General features: G+C 40.3%; 1 protein-coding gene across 1 annotated transcript in view; it reads left to right on the top strand.

Annotated features, from left to right (window-relative positions):
* FBXL7 (F-box and leucine rich repeat protein 7) overlaps positions 1 to 23,850 on the top strand; it is a 367,939-nt gene that overhangs the window by 95,868 nt on the left and 248,221 nt on the right. Inside the window, exon 2 of the mRNA XM_029941067.1 lies at positions 7,039 to 7,128. Within this exon, the coding sequence (XP_029796927.1) occupies positions 7,039 to 7,128 (90 nt within the window). The remainder of the gene's footprint in view (positions 1 to 7,038; positions 7,129 to 23,850) is intronic.

Genomic DNA, 23,850 nt, shown 5'->3' with positions numbered 1-23,850 from the left:
TCTCAAGATAACCATCAGGAAAATAACAGTGAATTCAACATACAAATATGCCCCACCATGCCTATGATCTAATTCTGAGATGCTGAAAAAAATTCTCTTTCACTTGGTGTTCACATTTAGTATTTAAACCAGGCTTTTAGGATTTTCCAACAGCAGCTTGAAAACAAGGTACCTGAGAGGAACAGGAAATGTAATGGGCTAAGGCCCCCCACATGGGCCCACGCGCTGGTTTGTGGATTTCATATCCAAAGTCTGTGGCTGAAACCCACAGGAATGAAGTCAATGCATATGATCTGGAAGTTATATAAGGAATCCATTTTGCAGGTAATTTCTTGGACTCTTAAGAATGTTCAAAATCATAGGATACGTTGGTTCATTTTTTGGTCATGTATTGATTGATCTTTCCTATTCTACCCTTTACCTTCCTCATGTTATCAATAAATTACAATGGAATGTCTAACTGTCTTGTTTTAAATACCAGCATTTACAAAATAATCCTGGGCACTGGGAAGGAAAAGAGAGAAGAAACTTAAGTTTTGTAGGTTTTACATATAGGAATTTTAAAATTAAGAGACTTAATCCCCATTTAATGAACATGGTCTTTCTCCTCAGACACTGTAGAAACCTGGCATTCTCTAACAGAAGGAATGCATGGCTGGAAGAGACCGGCACTTTCTTCTGCTAACATCCCCAGATTAACAGTGTGTCCCGACTGATCTGGGTAACCAATCAGATGATATGTATATATATATACGTGTAATACATATACATATATGTATATATATATACACACACACACACGTACATACTAATCTGTTACAAGTAATGTCAACTAACACCAGTGTGTTAGTTAGTCTTCACTTGCTTTGGTGTGCATTTGGTACCTAGTTGTTTGCTCAACTGTCCTCATGTTTGGGCCTTTAGTCCAATGGGGAGGACATTAAATAAAGTGTAACATTGTACTTTACCAGGTCTACCAGGCATAGTTCTGATATGCTCATAACCCCTAATGAGGGTTTTGGCTATTGGTCAAATAAACAAACTTTCATGTAGTTGTGTAAAGCAGTCAGATAGCAGAATTATCAGCCTTGCTCACACCAGAGGATTTTTGCCAGCTATATAAAGTAGGTATAATTTAATTTACATGTATGTATAATATTCATTTACTATTATATATCAATATAATGGTATATTAATAATTATTGTTTTAAATTTCGTTTCCTGTTTCCTGATACAAATTAGACTGTAATAAATGGCTCAGTACTAAACAATCACAGTGCGGGCTCTTGACCGCCATGGATGTGATTGAATGCTTTACCAGCCAGATCCCATTTATTGCTCCTAGCAATGTCCCCAAACACTGAAGGGTGGGTACTATCCCCCATTTATAGTAGAGGAAATGGGTAGTGTTTTTTGTTTGTTTGTGTTTTGCCCCATCTTATGGATAAAAACAATGAATGTTGGAGAATTTGAGAGATTTTCTCCTGGACACATTGCTTGGAACTGGTAGATCATGGAATTTAAACTCTTGTGATCTGACACTGATGGACAGTTTTATGGGTCCACTTGGCCACGGTATAGACAGCAGTCGTTTAACCAAACACTGTCCGAAGGTAAGAAATGTAGGACGATCTTTTTAAGACCATGGCTTGGCTTGCAGGAATGTTGTTATACTTCCCGTGTCCCTTTTTGACTGTTAGGAGACACCTGTGGCGTTGTTCATTTCTTCTTGAGTCACTCCTGTAACATTTCTTCTGTAAGTTTCCTACCCCAAAACATTCACCTTTTTCCTGAACTCACTGGGGAGATGGTTGTGTTTCCAGAAGCAAGGTAGGAAAAAAAGAGCCTATTAATAGCTCCCAAATATGAACTTATTCTAAGATTTGTGGAGTATTTCCTAACTGCTGTATCTGGGTTATTTTTAATGATTCCTCAGAACAGTCTTATGAGGCAGGAATGGATCATCTCTATCCTGTTTATAGCTGAAAAAAAGAAACCCCAAACTAAAGCATTGAGGGGTTTATTAATTTGCCCAACACTAGTAACTTGCAAATCTACATATGAGATTTGCCATTTACAGACTGTACTCACTCCAGTCCACATGAAAGCTGCAAAACCATATTTAATACAAGATTATATACAGTGGATGCTCAGTATTTGTGAATTCCATATTTGCAAATTTGTCTACTTGCTGAAATTGGTATGCAGCCCCCAGATCAACACTCACCATGCTTTCATGGTCATTTGTGGACATGAACAGAGTGAGGAAAATCTAAGTCTCCCCAGCTAGGGATGAACAAGGTGACGCCTATCTTCTTGTTTTGGCTCTCCTGCTGTAAATAAATGTCCTTCCTGCAGTCTTATTTACCACTACATTTTTCGATTTTTATGTATTTTTTTTGGTGGTTTTACCATCTAAATTGGCAGAAATCTAATCCTGTCTTTCCCCAAGAAGCAATGATCTTGTATTATCAGGTCATTGTTTGCAGTAACTTTATAGAACATAACTACATGAATAACAAGAATGGACTGTATTTCTCTCTCTGTGATCCTGCTTTCCTTAATTAGTTAATTTGTTAAATACTCAGTGTTTTACTGTCAAAGGACATATATTCACAAAGGGATAAAAATTGGTTCTTGGTGGGGGTGGGTGAGAACTCCATTTAATGTAAAAAGCAGAGATATATACGCAGTGTGTAAAAAATATATAGTATATTTGTGGTATGACAATATATTTTGGGGGTAATTAGGAGTAAAGTCTAAAAAATTTCCTGGGGGGAGGGCAGTAATGAAAAAATGATTATAAAACAGAGCCATAGGGCACGGTCGATATGTGGTGAAGAAAGTATTTACTAGACTACACAGCACAGTATAAATAGCTGTTATTATTAATATCATTGATAATATTATTTGTTTTCTTAGCCTCTTCCCTTTCCTCATAGACCAGCATTTCTTAAATTGGAGTTTGTGGTCCCCTGAAGGGTCTGCATGCTGATTTCAGATCTGTCTGAGGATTTCCTCCGGAATTTATTTTACTTTGGGCTTTTGTTTTGATGACACGCATAAAAATAATGAATTGTTGTATACCGGCTCCCCTTTATGGATGAGTCCTGCCACAAGACTTCCTTGTCCCAAGTTTATGCCTAACTTTTAAGATAGGAGTTCAATCTCAATGCTTACGGGCCAATAAGAAATAAAAGAGGGGCAGACTTAACTATCATGAGGGGAACAGTCAGACGGAGTCAAGGCGCAGTGACGTGTCCTCCTGCTCTGGGAAAAAGAATCCCGATTTCGGATGGAGGAAAATGGTGCCCAGCTGAGCCCTCACACGGCGCAGGCAGAGCGTGGGCTTCCCAAACCCAGAGAAAATTCGCTTTAGCAGCTGGTACTATATTTACATTTTGAAAGGCAACTTAATCTCTGCAAAATAACATCATCTGCCACATTAAATTAGTGCCGTTAATTTGAATTTTTTGGGCTTTCTTGCTTTTGTGTTCAACTTGTTACTTTGCTTTGGTCTTATTATTGAATCAGAGTTAAAGCGTAGGGAGTTTATTTCTAGCTTTCCATTTGTGCATTGCTAAATAACAATATACTAAAAATAATTTAAGTCTCCACCAGGAGTGGGCAGTAATGCTTTATGCTTTATCAGAGGGAGTGTTGGCATTCCTTGGGTTTGAGGAGTACTGTACTGGACTCCTAGAATCATAGATGATTCAAGCTGCCAGCACTGAGTCCAACCATCTCTCTTACCACGTGTGGACACTGAGCCTTTTGGGGGAGAAATGAGTGTCCAAGGTCAAAAACGGGGAGGGGTTGACTGAGGTCAGAGACTGGGTTGGCAAACATCTAACTACGTACCCCGTCCAATGTGTCAACCCTGTGCAAAGGTGGTCCGTGGCAGACAAATGGCGACCACTGCCAGGCCACAAAAGTGGGCTAGACACAAACTAATGGAGAGTTACGTGTCGTCTGGGCTAATCCTCAGGGAGGAAGATGTGAAATGGGCCTGGACAACTGGAATGACAGACTTGTTTCAGAGTCAGGAGTCACAGTGAGCAATGGACAGTGCTGAAAGGAGACAACAGCCTTTTGACTTCCCCACTCAGTGATGTCACCCATGTTTTATTACTCTCAACATTCACAAACAATCTATGAAGCTCTTTTTTAAAAAGTGCTTTTTTAATGTTTATTTATTTTTGAGAGAGAGAGAGAGAGAGAGAGAGAGAGAGAGAGAGAGAGAGAGACTGTGTGCAGGTGAGTGGCAGAGAGAGAAGGAGACACAGAATCTTAAGCAAGCTCCAGGCTCTGAGCTGTCAGCACAGAGCCTGACACAGGGCTCTAACTTATGGACGGTGAGATCATGACCTGAGCTGAAGTCGGAGCTCAACTGACTGAGTCACCCAGGCTCCCCACAAAATCCCTGAAGCCCTTAAGTTGAAGTGCATTTGTACTTTCCTAGTCTGTCCTTAGATGTAACTGCACTCAACGAAACTAGGGTGTGTACCTCAGGGAACGTGTTTCTCAGCTGCATGTAAGAGTTTTGATCCTAACTCATGAAGCAAGAAGAGTGCCTTTGTGATAGAATTGGATAGTCACCATATTAGTTTTCTATTGCCATATGACAAATCATCACGAACTTAAGAACAGCCAAATGAAGATACATTTATTTTCTGACAGGTTCCTGGGGATGGAATTCTGGGCAAGGGTTGGCTGGGAACTTTGCTGAGGGTCTCCCAGAGATGTAATCAAGACATTGGCTCATCTGAGGCTTGGATTCTCTTCCATGCTCACGTGGGTGTTGGCCGAATTTATTTCCCTTGCAGCAGGAGAACTCACAGCTGCTCGCTTCTTTGGGGCCGGTGGACAGGGTCTCTTTCTTCTAGACTCTTGGAAAGAGCATACCTATTTAGGCCAGGCCCACCCAGCCTAATCTCCCTTCAGATTAATGTCAACTGGTTAGGGAATTTAACTGCATCTGCAAAACCCCTTCATAGTTGCCATATTCTGTTGCTTAGAGGTTACAGCTTCTACCCACACTCAAGGGAACAGATCACCAAGGACATGGGCACCAGCTTAGCCTGTTTACGTTGCCACCACAAAATACCATGAAGGCGCCTTGGTGGCTCAGTCCGTTAAGCTTCTGACTCTTGATTTTGTCTCAGATCATGATCTCACAGCTCGTGGTTTGGGGCCCTGAGTCTTGATTTCGGCTCAGGTCATTATCTCATGGTTCATGTGTTTGAGTCCTGCATAGGGCTCCGCACTGACAGTATGGAGCCTGCTTGGGATTCTCTGTCTCCCTCTCTCTGTCCCTCCCCCACTTGTACTGTCTCTCTCTCTCTCTCAAAATACATAAATAAACTTTATTTAAAAAAAGTCATACACTAGTGGTTTAGGACACAGGAAATTTAGTTCTTAACGGTCCTGGGGGCTGAGAAGTCCAAGATCGAGGTGTCTGGTAAGGGCCTTCTCCTGGTTCCCGGATGCCTGTCTTTTTCCTGTGTTTTCCTAGGGTGGAAAGACCAAGGGCGATGGCCGGCATCTCTTCTAATCCCATTCCTGGGGGCTCCACCGTCATGGTCTAATCCCTTCCACAGGCCCCACCTCCTACTACCGTCCCATTGGGGATTAGGTTTTAAGGTGGATTGGTGGTGGGGGTGAGGTGGGGTGGAGCACATTCCATCTGTGGCAAGGGCCCTGAGAATTGTCTTAGAATTCTGCTCACTGCCGGTCATCTGCACTTCTTTCACGAGGCTGTAAAGTTCATATTTTCAGATTTTCATGTGACATTTTGAGAATGTTTAGCAGTATTAATGTACATGTTCATGTTAAAAGTTAGAAGAATAGGCACGCCTGGGTGGCTCAGTCGGTTAAGCATCTGACTTCGGCTCAGGTCATGATTTCACAATTCCTGGGTGCAAGCCCCACGTCAGACTCTCTGTCAGCCCAGGGCCTGCTTCAGATTCTCTGTCTCTGTCTCTCTCTCTGCCCCTTCCCTGCTCTCTCTCTCTTTCTCAAAAATAGATAAACATTAAAAAAAATTAGAAGAATAGAAACTCAGGTATCAGCTAACCTATGGTTACTTACACCAGAGTTTTTCAACCTTGGCACAACTGATGTTTTGTGCTGGGTAATTCTTTCTCGTGGGAGCTGTTCTATGTGTTGTGAGATGTTTGGCAGTATTTCTGGCCTCTGCCTACGAGGTACCAGTAGCACTCCTTAACCAGTTGTGACAACTACAAAAGGTACCAGACATTGCCAAATGTCCCCTTGAGGGAAGAAGTGCCCCTAGTTGATAATGACTGCAATTAGATAAATACATGTTTTTGGTTTGTTTGTTAAAAGAAAACCTATTAAAAACAGAGGATTTGGTTTTTAAGGTGACACAACTATTGGGGCGCCTGGGTGGCTCAGTCAGTTAAGCATCCCGCTTCGGCTCAGGTCATGATCTCAGGGATCACAGGTTTGAGCCACACGTCGGGTTCTGTTCTGACAGCTCGGAGTGTGGAGCCTGTTTTGATTATGTGTCTCCCTCTCTCTGTTCTCCTCCCCCGCTTGTACTCTGTCACTCTCAAAAATAAATAAACATTAAAAAAAAACTTAAAAAAAAAGATGACGCAACTATTTGGAGCTAGCAGGCTCCTACTATTTGGGTAATGCCTCATTGTTAGATGTGCTTTTGTCCTGTGCTGGGAAATGTATAGTTTAGAGTTGCAAATAAAAAATTAATACTGTGGATGTGTTTCCCACATGTCCTTACTTATTCACGTGCATGCCAGAATGAGATTATGTTATCATATGTTTTATAATCTTGTCTGAGTTTATAGTCAAGCTGTACTACAATAGGGCTTTCCTTCCACTCTTCAAGGGTCAGATATTTAATGCATAAGGCAAGAAACCTCATAAACTCCATTCTTGGTATTATGGCTCCTTTCTTGGAAACAAGTGATACGGCCTGGTATGGGACAGAATGGAAGGCATGGTTCAGTTCTGAAATCACAAAACTCAAAAGCTGCTCATTCCTCTTTTCTCTAGGCAAAGGCAGCTCAAGCATCTCATCCGACGTGAGTTCAAGTACAGATCACATGCCGACCCAAGCCCAGAAGAATGTGGCTACCAGTGAAGGTAGGCATCTGGTCTTCATTATCTCTCTCCGTGTGTTCACAGTGCTGGCTATTTTTGGAAGACAAATAAAATGTGTGAGTTGCAGTTCTGTTCTACTGAGTGGGAGCATATGAGATTCTTAAAAACGGGAAGGTAGAGGGTTTCTCAAGTTTCTTTTTTGCTGCTCTGCTGCTGCGGCCGATAAAGGGGTTTTGATAGGATTTACGTGTCTCGGTTCTAAGGCAAATGCTGTTATTTTGTGAAAATAGAATAGGCTGACTTTGGGGGGCCTTCATGATGTTATAGATCTTATTTTTTCAGTGTGCAAAACACTATGACTGTCAAATTCTTGTGCTGTAGTTGAAAGTTCCCAGTAGAACTTTCCAAATAGCACACTTGTGATTCAGGATTTTGGCAATGGAAGTCACAATCATGTGATCTGTAGGATTTGAACCAACCAATATTTAGGAGCAGGAAAAGAGATTTGTTTGATTATGTAAAGAATAAGTGCAACGTCCTGCCTCTCAGGACAAAGATTGGCTCCACTGGTATTCTTGATACAGAATTTGACTGTATGTAAGCAATTAACTGCTTTGCATAGTCAGGAAACTTCTGTGTTATTACTTGAGTGTGGAAATAAATGTTTCTGTGGTAGTTAGTTAGGGGCAGGTTGACTCAGTTCTGGAATTAGTTGTTTTTACTTTAATATGAAACACAACTAAGTGAGTTTTTTTCTGAAGAAGAGTTCTTTCTAAATTGGTTGTGGAACGCAGGTCCAGTGTAAGACATCAGTGAGGTGTTGGCTGATTTTCATGTGTGAGATGCCTGCCTTCTTGAAGTGTGCAGGGTGTAATTTGAGGCTTAATTTAAGCTGCTTGCAATACTGGGAAGCGTACCCATGACCCGATGTTGGTCCTTGGTGCCTGGTTGCTACTGGTGTGCGTGAATGAGACCGGTTGGGCACTGCTGTACAGGTCTTCTCTTCGGGTATTCTTTGACTTGCTGTATTTCAAATGATTGACGTATAAAGAGATTTTATAACGGGTTATACTCCCTGGTGTTTAATACCTTCGGGTTGTTTTACCAACATTGTGAGGTGAACAGATTGGGGTGTTCTTCTCAGAGCAGTGAAGCACCAGGTAGAAATCCAATTCTAATTTTCTGCCTGTTAATTCAAATACGAACATTAGGTCATTCTTGAAATTCAATTAAGGTAATGTGCAAGTCAAGTAAATTGATTCTAGACATTTGCTTCTGAGGCTTCCATTCTTAGGAGCCCAAGTGGAAATCAATTCAATATAACTGATTTAGGGTCCTTTGTAATCAAAAATCTATGTTTTGTAAGGTGATCACTTCTTCCCATCATGATTACAATAAGTTTTGTCATAGTCATGGTTTGGCTAATTTGAGTGACTGTGAAAATAAGAAGTTAAGAGGATGTTGATGATCCCTCTGTGTCTCCGTCTTCAGATTTATGTTCTCCCATTATTTTTTTCTCTTTTCAAAAATGGAAAATATAGAACTGTATGGGCCATGTTGCAAGGGTTGGGGGAGGGGACTGTGAGGTTTGATGAAGGCCCAGCCAACGTTTTATATATTTTTGTCACAATGCATTTCCCACCATTCTGAGGGTAAATTCAGGGAAAAATGGGAAAATATGATGTTCATGTGAAACAATGTTTAGCAATGGGGCTAAATTAATAGCACTTTTTCCCAACTCTTAAGTGGCAGAACCCATGTCTATGAAAGATGCTGTCCATGTTTTGCACATCTGCAAAATTAAGTGTTTTTTTTTTTGTTTTTTTTTTTTTTTTTACTATTTCTATGTGTGAATCCATTTTGCTACTGTTTTTTAATCAGTGGAACTAAAAACTATTTTAAAATGAATTCGGTGTGGGTATGACTTATAATTAAAATGTACTTTAGGGAGGTTTGCTGCAGAATGGTCTCATTAGGAGCCTGGTCTTTCAAGATGGAAACAGGGCAGTATGTAATTTTCTCAAAGCACAGGTGACAGAGTTTGAGCCACCTCTCGGGATGAGGGTGTTGCATGCTCCGACCTCCACAGAGTGGATTTCCCTAGCGGTCCGCATGTTTCCTCCTACTAGAAAGTGCCCTGGAACCACTGTGTGCAGTGCTGGCAACGACACAGAGACTGGACACCAGCTTCTCACACGTGCTCAGAGGAGCCAATTAACAAATGCTTCTGATTCTCTTCCCACCATTTCTAGAACTATGTTTAACCTTTGTTGTCCATGTTAGGTGAGTGGTGTGACTGGCTTTCCAGAAGCAGTTTGGGTTTGATTATCATCATTTCCTTCTGTTCTTTGATCCTCTTAAGGTTTTTTTTTCCTCTGAATTGACCAATATCCTCTCCATGAAACACAGGCAGGATGTCAGTTTAAAGGTCCGAGTGATAGTGATTTCTAAAAATGAGGTATGTGGTATAGGACCATATTGTTTTCCTGCAGCCTTTGAGAGCTGTGGCCATACTGGTGATGGCTGGGTTGGAAGGCTCTTTGGAGCAGAGTTGGACTCTCCCTGTTGGACTGGATAGGGAAGGTATCATGTCAATTTCCTGGCCCGTGTGGGGGGGATGTGCGCGCAGGCGCCTTTATGCCCAGCATCCACCAGACTGTGAATGGCAGAGTCATCGTCTCCTACTGGGAAGCATGTGAGTATCTGTGGGGTGAATGCTGGCCCTTGAACAGAGGATGTGGGCACTGAGGAGGGGGAAGGGCACTCACATAACATGCGCTAACTTGAGGCTGGTGGTGGGGATGGTCACTGACTGTGACAGACAGGAGGGGCTTACTGGGGAGATGACTGTTCTAAAATCGGATCATGGTGCAAGTTGCACAACACGGTCCATTACTAGAAATCACTGAGGCATTCACACGACAGAGGGGTGGGAGTGACGGCTTCCGCCTGACCTGCAGAGTTGCATCTAAATCATCTCTAACTAGTCTTTGAAAATGCCGCCTCCCACCTCTGGGAAGAAGTCCTGAGCAGTGGTGAGAAGACCCTTCTGGAGCATGGGTCTTGGCCACCCAGAGTGAGGGCTGCTGGCCAAAGGCGTCTCCTGAGATGCACTGGCCTTGGGGCCAGAGCTGCCGAGAGAGCGTCATGAGCCGTCCTTGGACCAGTAGTGTTAGGAGCCTAGAGCGGTCAGAGTGGACTTCATCAAGAACACACTCTTCTGGGAGGTTCTGCAAGACACAAGAGATGGTAGACCCACAACTTTCTCAAAACCTCTTTTTTCCTTTTTTAGCTTTTCCTGGAGAGTCTCTAACCTTAGCTTAGATTTATGATTTGAGCAAACCAAGCCTGATGATTGAGAGATTGGTTACATTTACTGACTCCATTAAGTGTAAGGACTTCTGTCCTTGCTGTCTACCTGTTGTTCCCACTCATCCGCTTTGGGTCATAAGGCTGTTCTCCTGTGCATGGTGGGCACAAATGGTGATATGATTTGGTTTTAATCCAACAGACAATGGTATTATTTTACCTAAAAGGTAGCGTTCCATTCCAAAATCTCCTGCAAAAGCTTTGTGTGTCTTAATTTTGTGACTCTAACACCACACTCCTATTAAGGAATTGGCAGCCTGTAGCGCTTTCTCCTTGATGAATGATATAGGCTTTCTTTAAAGCCCATTATATTTCATGTGACAGTTTAAGTTCCTGATTTCCTGACACTGTGGGGGTTTGGGTTCAAGTGTAGAAAGCTGGAAATGTTCCATTTTTCCCAACAAAATCTGCATTCCAGCTTCATAAGCCACAGCTTAATTCTTTCCATTTGTGTTGCTCTTCTTTCTCTTATACTTTTTTTTTCAGTCTTTCTCATCCACGGGCATTCTTTCTTGTACTGGAAGGAATGGCCTTTGACTTTCAGCTATGAAAGTCACATCCAGCCCATGGTTGGAATAGAGCACATGGATAGAAGCTTCCTAGGAATAGTAAGCTGAGCAGGGACTTCTTTCTTAGAACAGGGTTATGACGATGTGGCTTTAATGGTGGCAACTCAACAACTCAGATGTCCCTTGAGCTGGAGGAAGGTGACACAGTTTAGTTCAAAGGCCAAAGGTAATTGGCTGAGGAAGAGTCAGCTTTATCCAGCTGCTCTCTAAACATATTCAAGTTCAGATACGGAACTCTCTGACAACACAATTTATAGGTGTGATGGCTTATGAATGTCATTATCAAGCCAGCCAAATATGGAATCATAGGGTTTTTAGAGCTACAAAGCTTTGGCAATTTTCTGACCTAATACACCCATTTTACAAAGAAATCCCTGTGGCATGGAGAAATAAAGAGATTTGCTCAATATTACACACCTAATAAATTGTCTAGCAGGAGTTTGACACAGTATTGTTTTTGTGAGAGATGGTCAAATCAGGAAAAAGTCTAACCTTTAAAAAAGTTGCTGCCTTCTGAGTGTGAAGCTATTTAATTCTGTTTTGTCTATCTGTTGACCTCTACCTATCTTGAGCTGGTGGCAGAGCTGAGACAGGCTGTTCATAGGAGGTTGAGAAAGATTGAGTTCAAATAGATCAGTACTCCCAGTGGGAGAAGACGATCTCCTTTAAGTGGTAAAAAGATCTTAACCTACTTATGTTGGTTGGCTTCTCACCTGAAGATGGAAACACTACCTTTAAGTTACTTCATCTTTATAAAATAGCATTTCAAAAATTTACTTAATATTGTTTTGTGAAATTGCCTGTTTAACTCCAGGAAGGAAATTAATTTTAAAATGTTTAATTTGAGGGGTGCCTGGGTGGCTCAGTCAGTTGAGCGTCCGACTTTAGCTCAGGTCATGATCTCACAGTTCATGAGCTTGAGCCCCACATCGGGCTCTGTGCCGACAGCTCGGAGCCTGGAGCCTGCTTTGTGTTCTGTGTCCTTCATTCTCTCTGCCCCTCCTTCATTCACACCCTCTGTCTTTCAAAAATGAATAAATGTTAAAAAATTTAAAAAAAATAAAAAAAATTAAAATTAAAATGTTTTATTTGAGCTATGAGTGAAATGAGTTGATATATCAAGAATTTGTGGTGATACTCTTTCCATGGGACCTAAAATCATCAGTTTATTTATACAGTCATGAGTTAACATGTTTTCAGTGCCCAGATTAGACCAATTCTAAAGGGAGTTCATTTGGAAATGCCCAGGAATCTGGCTTTGTGTTATTCTCTTTGTCTTCCTTATGTCATCTTCTTTCTACTTGAGTGTACTTCTCAAACAAAATTCACGTGAGTCACTCAGGAAGAGAAAGATGATGCCTTTAATTCAAGGTAGATTCCATTTCCCTGAAAGCCTGTTTGATCATACAACAAATTCAGCAAACATTATTGGGACACATATTACTTCATGCTGCTCCGATTGCTTTCATGAACATCATTATTCAACTAACTCTTCATTGTCACATTGCTCTTGAGAATGGGGTGTAAATGTTTTCATTTGGCAGATGACAACAGGGCAGCTGGGAGGGGATCAGTGTGGCCCAGAGTCATGGGAATTTAGTAAAAGACAAAGATCCATATAAGTGCTCAGTTCTGAATAAGATTTATTCTTAATGCTTGTTTTGTCATTATCATGTAGAATTACTAAGAATTTCATGCCAATCATATTATAGGCTTATATCAAAATAAATTTTGAAAGTCCTTGTGAGAAGTACCCTTTCAAATGCCAATCCATGACTGTGTGTAGATTGTCAGTATTTTACATGGAAACACTTTTGTGGTCTGTGTGTAGTCTAGAAATTTACTCTAAATTCTTAGTTGTTGGAAGCAAAAGTCAGTATTCCAAGCTGTCTTTGTATGAGATTGTTGAAGGGTTAACTGGCAGGTTATCATAACCGTGTCCTTTACACACTGCATCAGACAGACTTAGGGTTTGAAATTGGTATTTAAGTTAATCATGATATAGGATCTGTAGTGCATACAATATAAAAGTACCGACTAGTCAGGTTGCTTCTTGTTACTTTAAAATCGAGCCATGTATTCCTTAATTGGAAATGTACACAGGTGAAAGATACCAATCTTAGAGCCTGTGCCTTGGAAGACTGGAATTATGGCTTGAAGCAGTCTCCTACAATAAAGTGAAACTCAATCCATGACACAAGAGAAAATAGAGTAAAGATATGTAATGTAGGAAGAGGAATAAAGAGTAAGACAGTGGAGAAAGAAAATGGCATAGAAAAAGTCTCTTTAAAAATAGATATAAAATGACCTCTCTTCAAACTGGGAGTGTGGTGGGGGACCCTACGGGAGGGAGAGAATCCAAACTCAGAAATGTGATTAGTAGCTTTTACTCCATGTATGAAGAAGACAATGACTGATTATTATAAAGATTTATTTTGCCTTTAAAAATTAAACTTCAAACCCAACTATTTCTGAAAATATCAGAATCATTTAGGAGAACCTTACAAGGCTTTTAGCCATTGAAGCCTAATGTGTTTGGGTAATTAAATCAGCAACTCACTGCTTCATGACCAAGTTTCCTCCATTGTTTAATAACCACTGCCTGATTGTAAGTTAGGTGACTTTTGAAAAACTGCACCAATTACATTGGGTGATTTGAGCATATTATAGACTCAGTGTGCCTGATTTAATAAAGAAGTCAAATTTGCACTTGAGGATAAGTTTAAGCAGTGGAAAACTCATCAGCTTGGTATCCACAAAATTGTTATGTAAGCCTAAGAATGTACAGTGAAATCCCAAATACCATCCCAGACTCAAGGACTAAGTTTAATTTCTTAAGGGAATTATCTTCTAAAATGAATCATCCAGAATGGCAAAAATGTCATTTAATAGTCTCAAAAGGAAATTAGATTTCTGTGTGTGTGTGTGTGTGTGTGTGTGTGTGTGTGTGTGTGTGTAAGGACATCTTAAAGTAATACTTAATTGAGACATCCAGAGTCTGCCAGTGTCTTTATGCAGAGTTAGGGGAGGAAACATTAGATCGTTAGCATTCTAATCCCATGTGTAAAATTACTCTATGCTTTTCTGTCACCTACATTCTGTCATTTGCAAAAAACAATAAACACTTGATATATTTCAGCCATGGACATTCTGGTTCATCTAACTACAACCAAGTGTATTTGCAATGAAGGCTTAGATCATATCTAAGGTATCTTATCAGTAATCTCAGTTATTTAATTTGATGAAAAATTATTAAAGGATGTAACCTAGGTTTAAATGCATTTGTTTAGGCTCTTGTGGGGAGAATTCAAAATGCATGTCAGTCACAAGTTGGTGGCACAGAGAATGATCCCTACTCTCAGATGTGTTTTCTTTTCCCTGATGAATTTTCAAAATGAATTTGGGTTTCATTTAATGGATTTAGGTGGGGATCTACCCTGCAGATGCTGAGTCCTCTTCCTTCTCTACTGCCTTACACAGGCGTCTTTTACAATATTGCTGTTAGGTCGTCAGTTCCTGAAGGAATTTGATTTCATGGCAAGACCCACTGCAGCCAGAACCTTAACAATTACTGGGGGGTAAACACTATGAATCAGTTCAATAGTAACTCAGGGTGGCATAAGATTGTGTCCTGACCAGTGGCCTGAAGTAGTGCTGTCATTGACAAGGAAGGGAGAGAGGCATGGATTGGAATAATTGGGAAAGGCGTCATGGCAGTCTGGGGTTTCGCTTCCCCTGTGTGGCCATCAGGGTGGAAGGTGGAGCATACAGCATGTATAACACAGGGAGGAGTTTGGGAAAAGCCATCTGGGTTCATGTGGGGAAAAATGGAGGCTGCTAAATGACAACATTGAATATGTTCCCAAAGTGCTTTGAACATCCAGTCTTTCACTAAAATATTTATTTACAGAGTGGCTGCACATTCTTGGTACTAGGTTTTTGATGGATATCGTATAATTGGAGATGTCAGTGACAAAGACACCACCTTTCTTTGGGTTACTTGGAAGGTTTTACACTAATAGGCTGACTTCTGAGCACATGTAAGACAAAATGGGCATATGGAAGGGGGTGGGGGCCAATATTTTAGAAAGAATAACGTGACATTGGAAATATTTGCCCTTTACAGTCCTGGACGCGGTCTGACCTTAAAAATCAGGTTAACACATCTGTTTATTTCCTCTTTGACTAGGAAATAACTTCCTGAGGATAAACTAACTTCCTCAGGAAGTCCCAGACTTCCCAAGGCTGTTAGGCTGATTAACAAATAATGAGAGAAAAGCACTTTAGTTGTAAAGAATGTTCCTTTACATCCTAAATACTTATAAAATGTAGAAACTCCCCCATTTTGGAGGGAATGATACACAAGTAGTTTAGATATTATTTGTGATCAGTAAGAGGTGACTGAGCAATTGTTACATATAAGACATTCAGTCTGTGGGAAGCAGGTAGTGATATAGTTGATAATTATAAATGTCACTAGGGGACTTCCGCTGCTTATCACTGCTTCCGCCTTCCTAGGTGGGGTGGACGGCCTGCTACACTGAAGGACATTTGTTCTTCCAAATAACTGTATGGGATTGAACATGTGGGTTTCCTGATGTGGGCTCCAGAAAACCAGATTTCTCAGCACGGAGGAGAGTTTTTGGGCTGCAGAGGAAGGGGACGCAGTGGGTATGCAGGAGATCGAAGCGGGGGTGGATGGGAAGAAGGGGATGGTGGGGCTGGGGAAATCTAACATTTTGGATGCTAGTGGCTCCCTATGCCCCTAAAAAGCTTTACCAAACCCACAAAATGCTTGGAGGAAGTGGATTTCCTATAGAAATCAGTGGAGGGCTGAATTTTGAGACTATTCTTTGGCCTTTCTTATAGTCACTTGACTTAGGCAGATACGACAAATGCCAACTGATGAAGAATCCATCAGTTAACACTCCCTTACTATTATAAGTACTATATGTACACATTTAAGCATTCTATTTTGCTTATATTCTGTTGTATATAATGATACATTATATAACATGTTTACTTATGCAATTTATGTTAACTTTTCTCTTTTAAGTCTGATTATGAACTTACATTGTTCCAATTATTAATAGTTATCATTCTCTGCTTGATGCCTGATTTTTTACAACTTCTTCTATGGAAAACCTTCAAGCATCTCCTTTGTCCTTCCAGCACTGTTCTTAGGCTATAAAACCACTCTTGCTTTCTGGCCACAAGGAATGTTGCAGGTACATTTGTTGTTCCTGCCTACGATACAGAATCAATCATGGCCAATGGGTCTTTGTTTTTAATGGAAAATGATATTGAAGACGTAAATCTGGGAGCAAAGCAAAGGACTCCTCTGCCGTGGGCTCACTTTTAATAAAGTTAGAACTGGAGAAATGTATTTTTAAGGTTCTAGTCCACATTGACTTTATTAATTTATAATATTTTATGTTATAAATTCCTGCTCTACACTTAGATCCTAATACTATGAAATTTCATTTGTCACTAAGAATTTCTATGATTCAGCAACCAAAGACTTCTGTTGGGCCTCCCCATCAGATCTTCAGATATGCCCAGACATGCCTGATCTATAGTAGTGACAAGTAATAGGCTACATACAACTCAATCAAGATATCCATTGCATAAGGGTTTTGTGTGTGCTTTCAGTTGATATATGAATAGGGTCATTCTGCAATTGCTTGAACTCCTTTGAGGAGGGAACTGTGTTTTATTCCCCTCTGTGTGCCTGGGGGCTACCCCAGAGACTCCCATACAATAAGTATTTGAGAAATGTTTATTAAGTGAATGATTGGGTTCTTATTCAAATTCTAAGACGGAATAGCCCTTTTGATTATTTTCCACCTATAGTCTTAAAGACCTTGACATCAAAATCTGCACGAATCCAAGGGAATATATGAGAGATACAGTTTACTTTTTAGGAAAAAGAATAATGTTAGTCCTTAGAAACACTTGAAGCACATCATAGGAATGTTTACCCTCTGTTGGCTTTTAGTTGCCTTTTGTGTTAAGGAAACAAACAACTTCTTTAAGCAAAAATGGACATTCCAGAAGGAGGATGAAACAGAAGATATTTCTGGTTTCTGTGTTTTCATTTGTTTCAACATTTTTAAACCAACCAGCAAACAAGGTTTGTTGTCAATTGCATATTAGCTCTGTAAATAACCAGTTTCTATCAGGAAGTTTTTTTAACGTTTTAGTTCACCAAATGAGATAAACTTAGAAATACATAGTTCAGCCTCTGTACCTCCATTTCAAGGGCAGCAGAAAAAATGTTCTTTACCCCCTAACCAATTAAATTTTATTAAATCTCCTTTTAATCTTTTTTAACCTTGATACATTGCATTATTTCAATTCTTCTCTCACTGATATCTCCAAGTATCAGATTAGACCCTGTGGTTTTTTAACTGATGAAATTGGAGAAGTAAGTTTCATTTAATTGGCACAAAATATGGCTGAATTGGCCAGTTAATAAATGTGTCCAGGATTTTTTTAGGTGGGGTGGGGTGGGGTGGGTTCACTGACTTGTTATAAAGAAATGTTAGGAAAAGCATTCCTAAAGGAGAAAATAATATTGTTCTTTTCCTTTTTAAAAAGAATTATTCTAGAACCAACCTTGACCTCAGATTATCTTTTGCAAGCTATATTCTATTTCAGAGAAGGTGGGACACTGTAACGTTGATGTTTTGTTTAGCTGGGTTGGAACTGGTCAGTACAGAGATTAGGGAATTGCTTCATTCAATTTCAGACACTTAGAAAGAGCTAACTTCTGGTAATGGAGACATTTGGAAAATGAAGTAGGAGGTTGAACTCTTCATTTAATATGAATGAGAAGGTGGAAAAGGCTGTGAAACAAAAATGTTATAACCTTTTTTTTCCTCCCCACTTAAGGTGACATAACTTGCTTAGCTTTACTTTTCTTCTCTGTGACACAGGAATAATAATTTTCTCTATTTCACTCTGGGTTATGAAGATGAAATTAAAAAATTACATGCAGTGTGAGTCCCTGTGCATATTAGCTGGTTTAGTGTCATCAGCTTACCCACAAGCACTATATGTGACTTCCGTATTCCACCTTGCTCAGGGACAGGAAGACATTTGTGTGGAAAAATCACCCTTAGATGAATTCAGCATAATTCCAATGGAAATCCCAATTAGATTTTCATTTTGAAACTTGACCAAACTGTACTTTCTTTACCTGGAAGGATAAACCCAGCATCCATAAGTACCTGCCACATGCGGGCATTGAATTCAACTCAGTTACATATATATATGACAGTACTTGTGTTGAATTACTTAGTATGTTGAATTCATTTGCTGAATGAATACATGGACACAGGAGGATATCCAGGAAAATTTTGGAAACGAGTAATGAGAGTAACATTTCCTTAGTGTCGTGAAAATACATTATACATGTACAAATATTCAAGAAGTGTGGTTGGTAGAGCATGGTGTCACAGAGCTGAGAGTCGGGGTAAGCTCAGTTATATATGGGAGTTTAAGGTATGATAATGATGACATAATAAATTAATAAAGGGGATAAGTCTTGTCAGCACCTCCTAACAGGCAAATCAGCTTCTCATTTTAAAGAAAAGGAACATGGACAACCTAATGTGCTCCTAGTGCCAAAATAAATTCGGGACGGATGAAAGATTTAAATGTTCAAATTAAACATAGATGAATGGTTTTATGGTCTTATGGAAGAAGACTCTTTTAAAGCATGGAAACAGAAGTCCTAAAGCTAAAGCAGGCCACCAACACACGCATGGGGTGGTTCTTGCTGCAGTGGACAAAGATCTTCCATTGTCAAATATGTTTGTCTTTTCGTTAAGCGAAGTTCAACACAGGTCTCTTTTTTATTGCTGAACTTCTTGAAGCTGTTGATGTGTTAATGTATGTTAATTTTCAAGTGGTATATTTTATTTCACACTTACTTTTATCCTTATAACCAGGAAATGCTAATACTTATGAATCAAGAGCCTTAACATATGTGACACATTTTGACCTATGAATTTGACACTAGGAAATCACCTTAAAAATCTGAATTTTAATGGTAGATATATCCTTCTTAATTTTTATGATGTAAAATCATTGGTAAAGTATTTCATTGAGACATCTATATGTCAAAGATCTGTTGGGGTATTAAAAACAGCTTCACAAACGGTGTTTCAGGATATGGGAAATTATTTATGAAAAATGGATATTATAAAGCAGAATTTCCTACAGAATCCCACAAATAGGATTACATTTGAAGAGGAAAAAGACCAAGGGGACATGTTTCCAGATGTTAAGAATGATTATCACTGAACGGTGGAATTATAGACTATTTTTATTTTGTGTTTTCCAATATTGTCTAACTTCCTGTGTTGAAGAGGTAATTTTTAGAAAATTCAAGTTGGTTCTTTTTTTTAATAAGAACTGAAAATGTCTTTTTCACTAGTTGTTTTTGAAACTTTTTTGAATGTGACATGATCAAAAATTCAAAAATTCGATTTTTTTACAACTGATTCAGATTTATGGATAACACTTGATCTTCCTTGCTGTTTCCTTTCCCAGATACTCCCATTTGCATTCAGCACTGTTCTGTGTGGCAATTGCTTGCTTTCATGATGTTCTTTATAATCAGTTTTAAAAGACTTTCCCATTTTTAAAACTTCTATTAGTTGAATGTACTTACAACACAATTTTCCTCTTTTCTATGCATTTATAGAATGAGTTTCTAGTGCATGGCATATATTCTGATTGATTTACTCAATGATATTTTCATTCACCAAAATTTGCTGAGTGCCAGGTTTGAGCCTGGGGGATGGGGACTCCTTGGTGAGCCAGACAGAGACCTGATTTTCTGGAATATTTCATCATATAGACACACAGGTATTATAGAAACTTAAAAATAAATTACATTCTAAGAATGCATTCTTCAGTATATGTGTAGAAATAAAAACTGAAGCTGAATTCTGAAGATGAGCAGGAATTAGCAAGGTGAATATCTGGATGAACATTTGTATGTCTGGAGGCATGGTGGTGGGGAGAATGGAGTCCTCGTTATCTGTTACTGTATTACAAGTTACAACATGCATTAGTTTCCTGTTGCTGCTGTTAACAAATTACCAGTAATGTAGTGGCTTAATGTAACACAAAGCTATTATCTTACAGTTCCAAAAGTTGGAAGCTCTAAATAAGTCTCTGAGGAGAGGACTAAATACATGGTGTTGGCAAGGCTCTAGGGGAGACCCCATTTCTTGCTTTTTCTGTCTTGGTTCATGGTCTTTCATCATCAGAGCCAACACCATAACATTTTCAAATCTGTCTCTGACTCAGATCCTTCTGCTTCCCTCTTGCAAGGATTACTTTGGGCCCACCCAGCTATTCCAGAATCTTGAGATCTTTAACTTAATCTATCTCAAAATCCATCACAGACTCTTTAACTTAATCACATCTGCAAAGTGCCTTTTACCATGGAGTAACAGGTCCAATTTTCTGGGGATTAGAACATGGATATTTTGGGGGAAGCCATTATTCTGCCTTTGATATTTACTTACTTAAAACAATAGCCATTTTATTATATCTCATGATTTTTTTTTTCCAAAGAGAAATTTGGGTGGGGCTTGGATATAATTCTTCCGCTCCATATGGCATGGATTGAGGTCACTGGTGGTATTCTGCTGGTGGATAGGCTGGTCTAGAAGGTCAACACCCTGCACCTGCTCCTTGCCAACACCTGCACCTTGCCAACGAGGGCTGGACTGTCGATTGGAGAGCCTTCAGGTGACCTTTCTAGCAGGACAGTTTTGGGGTAACTGGACCCCTTACATGGTTGCTCAGGGTTCTAGAAAGAATTTTTCAAGAGACATGAAGTGGAAGCTGCCAGTTTCTTGAGGCTTGGGTTCAGAAATTAGCATAGAATAATATATTATTATTGTATTAGTCACATCATCATAGAACCACTCACATTTGGCAGGGGGCATCAACTCCACCATTTCACTTGTGAATGTTGATGTGTATGTAGCTGAGTTTAATCAGTAGGGCGGATGGGTAGTGGCGCAGGATGCCATGAAGAGGGGTGACCATGTGAGAAAGCCTTGGACCTAGTGGGGCCTTGGGGCTTCTCTGAACAATGGCTCCTGTGTATTTGCTGCACAATGACAGAGGAGGGACGGTGCTGGATGCGGAGGCAGGGCCTGTTTTTGTAGGACCTTCTAGACCACGTACATGTTACGGGTTTATTCTAAGAGAAGGAAGAGCCCCTGAGGACTTTGAGCAGGGACAGCTCTGCCGTGGGTCCTGTGTGACCCTGACAGTGGGCAGTGAGGGAAGCCCATGAGAAGCCAGTTGTACACCGGCTCAGAAACAACAGTCCTCGGGACTAGTAGAGTTCAGACACCTTTTCTGCCACCCTTTTCTAGTAGCTTATGTTGGAGGAGTGCTAAAGGGAGGTCAGGGATGGTCTGTGAACTGTGTCTGTCTCAAGGTCATACAGAAATGGAGAGTGATTAAGATCCTTTAGAACAATTTGATATGCTCCAGCATCCAGAGGGGGTGAGCATGGGCTTGTAATTTGTGTGTCTGGTTTTTTGTTTTTTTTTTTAGCTTTTATTTTTCCCTTCATTGTTGTTGCATTTTCACATTCATGTGAATTGGAAATTTGAAAAAAAAAATACTGGTCTTTTCCAACTCAGAATGAGAAGCACCCTTCCTAGATTTCTAGAACAGTGTCTCAGCACGTATTACATCTTTCCTTTGTCCCTCTTTTGGGGGCCCTGGGCTCCCCTCATGGAAAAGAAAACACCTACCACCACACGTGCTGGATTTCTTAAGCTGAACATAAGCAGCCGCTTTGCCCTTGTAATCTGTGAATGCTGAGGACTGGGGTCCAGCAATTTTGTAAGAGTCTGTGAACCTCCCCGATATGGCTGCTCTTCCGTGACACCTTGTCAGTATTTATTTGTCATCCTTGCATTTTAGAATTAAGTGCTCCCTGGTTGCATTAGCCGTGTAAGACTTCTTGCTCACAGTGACGGGGGCCAGTTTGTGGTTGGCAAATGTTAGAAAAAATGGATTCAAACAAGGAATCATTTAAAAATTAATATGTAGGCTGTAAATGTTTTCTTTAACTCAAAACATGTCCATTCGTTTCCTAGTCTTTTGAAGTGAGGTTCAAAACCTTCTGTTTGACTGTGTGGCTACTGATTGGAATTCTGCAGTGTGTGTGTGTGTGTGTGTGTGTGTGTGTGTGTGTGTGTGTGTGTGCTTTCTTTGCACGGAGCACAGAACAGCAGAACCTTTAGGGTTTTCAGTTCCATTGCCTTTACCTTTGGCAGGATGAAACGTATTTTATTGTCTCAAAGATAAGAGATCTGATAGAAAGAATTGGGAAGAATACAGTAGAAGCTGAGAGCCCCAGATTTTTCAGTTAGAAATAGTTTATTTTCATTATGGTAAAAGCAGAAAGGAGCATAAGTGGTTCATTTTTGCAAGTATTGAATGCATGGATGACACAGCTTTCTGTCTTGGCAGAGAAGAGATGTGTATGAAGGCTCTCTCAGCTCCTCAAATGTTCTAATTCTCATTCTGCTAATAAAAGAACATCTGATAAATTTAGATACTCTTTACTGATGGTTTTGTATTTCAGAAACCAGAAAAAATAGTGTTGGGGAAGCTTGTAAAATAAAACAAAATTAAAAATGAAATTTGGACTATATAATTGACACCATTTCCTATGAGCAAAAATTGGAACCAGTGTGAATGGATCTCTTAGGAGCTCAGATTCTAAAGCCTGTATCAGATGGATAAAGACAGACACAACACCAAGGGGAAAGTAATACCAGAAAGTAATACCTTTAGGATTAGCATCAGCAGGAGGAACATTGCAAATGAGCGGAGATGGAGAAAAATGAAAATGCAGAAAGCTGCACAAGGGCATGTTGTTTGAAGTTATGTAAGAGAGTGAAGCTGGGGGGTGCCTGGGTGGCTCAGTTGGTTAAACATCCAACTTTGGCTCAGGTCACAATCTCACGGTTCTTGGGTTTGAGCCCTGCATCAGGCTCTGTGCTGACAGCTCAGAGCCTGGAGTCTGCTTCAGGTTCTGGGTCTCCCTCTCTCTCTGCCCCTCCCCTGATGGTGCTCTGTCTCTCTCTGTCTCAAAAATAAATAAACAACAACAAAAGAAGGTGAAGCTGGAAGCAAGCCAAAGAAAGCATCAGGCAATGACAGACGATGGCGGCACTGAACAGCTGACCTAGGGAAGGCAGAGCGACATGGATGCTGGAACCAATTTTTTCAATAGCAAGGAGAGTGTCTTCAGAAATACTGAGGCAGAGACGAGAATAACAAGGAACCACTCTCAATGCTTCCTACGTGCCAGGCATGGTTCTAAGCACATTACATGCATGAACTCATTGAAACACAGCACTGATGAGGCAGGTGCTGTTATAACAGTTTTAGAAGTGAGAGGCAGAGAACCTATGTAATTTGTTCAGAATGATGCACCTACTAAATGCCTTGCACTGAAGCATCTTTCTCTGGACTCGGTTCTTCTGAGGCTGTTTGATTTGGAATTGAAGCCCATAAAAAGGGACATGTATTAAAAAGAATCTTTAAGGGGCACATAGGTGGCGCATTCTGTTAAGCGACTGACTTCGGCTCAGGTCATGATCTCACAGTTTGTGGGTTAGAGCCCCGTGTCAGGCTCTGTGCTGACAGCTAGCTCAGAGCCGGGAGCCTGTCTTCAGATTCTGTATCTCCCTCTCTCTCTGACCCTCCCCTGCTCACGCTGTCTCCCTCTCTCTCTCTCTCTCTCTCTCTCTCTCTCTCTCAAAAAAAA

This window comes from Suricata suricatta, chromosome 6 (assembly GCF_006229205.1).
Source record: "Suricata suricatta isolate VVHF042 chromosome 6, meerkat_22Aug2017_6uvM2_HiC, whole genome shotgun sequence".
NCBI classification, from domain to species: domain Eukaryota; kingdom Metazoa; phylum Chordata; class Mammalia; order Carnivora; family Herpestidae; genus Suricata; species Suricata suricatta.
This window is presented reverse-complemented; position numbering and strand designations above follow the sequence as displayed.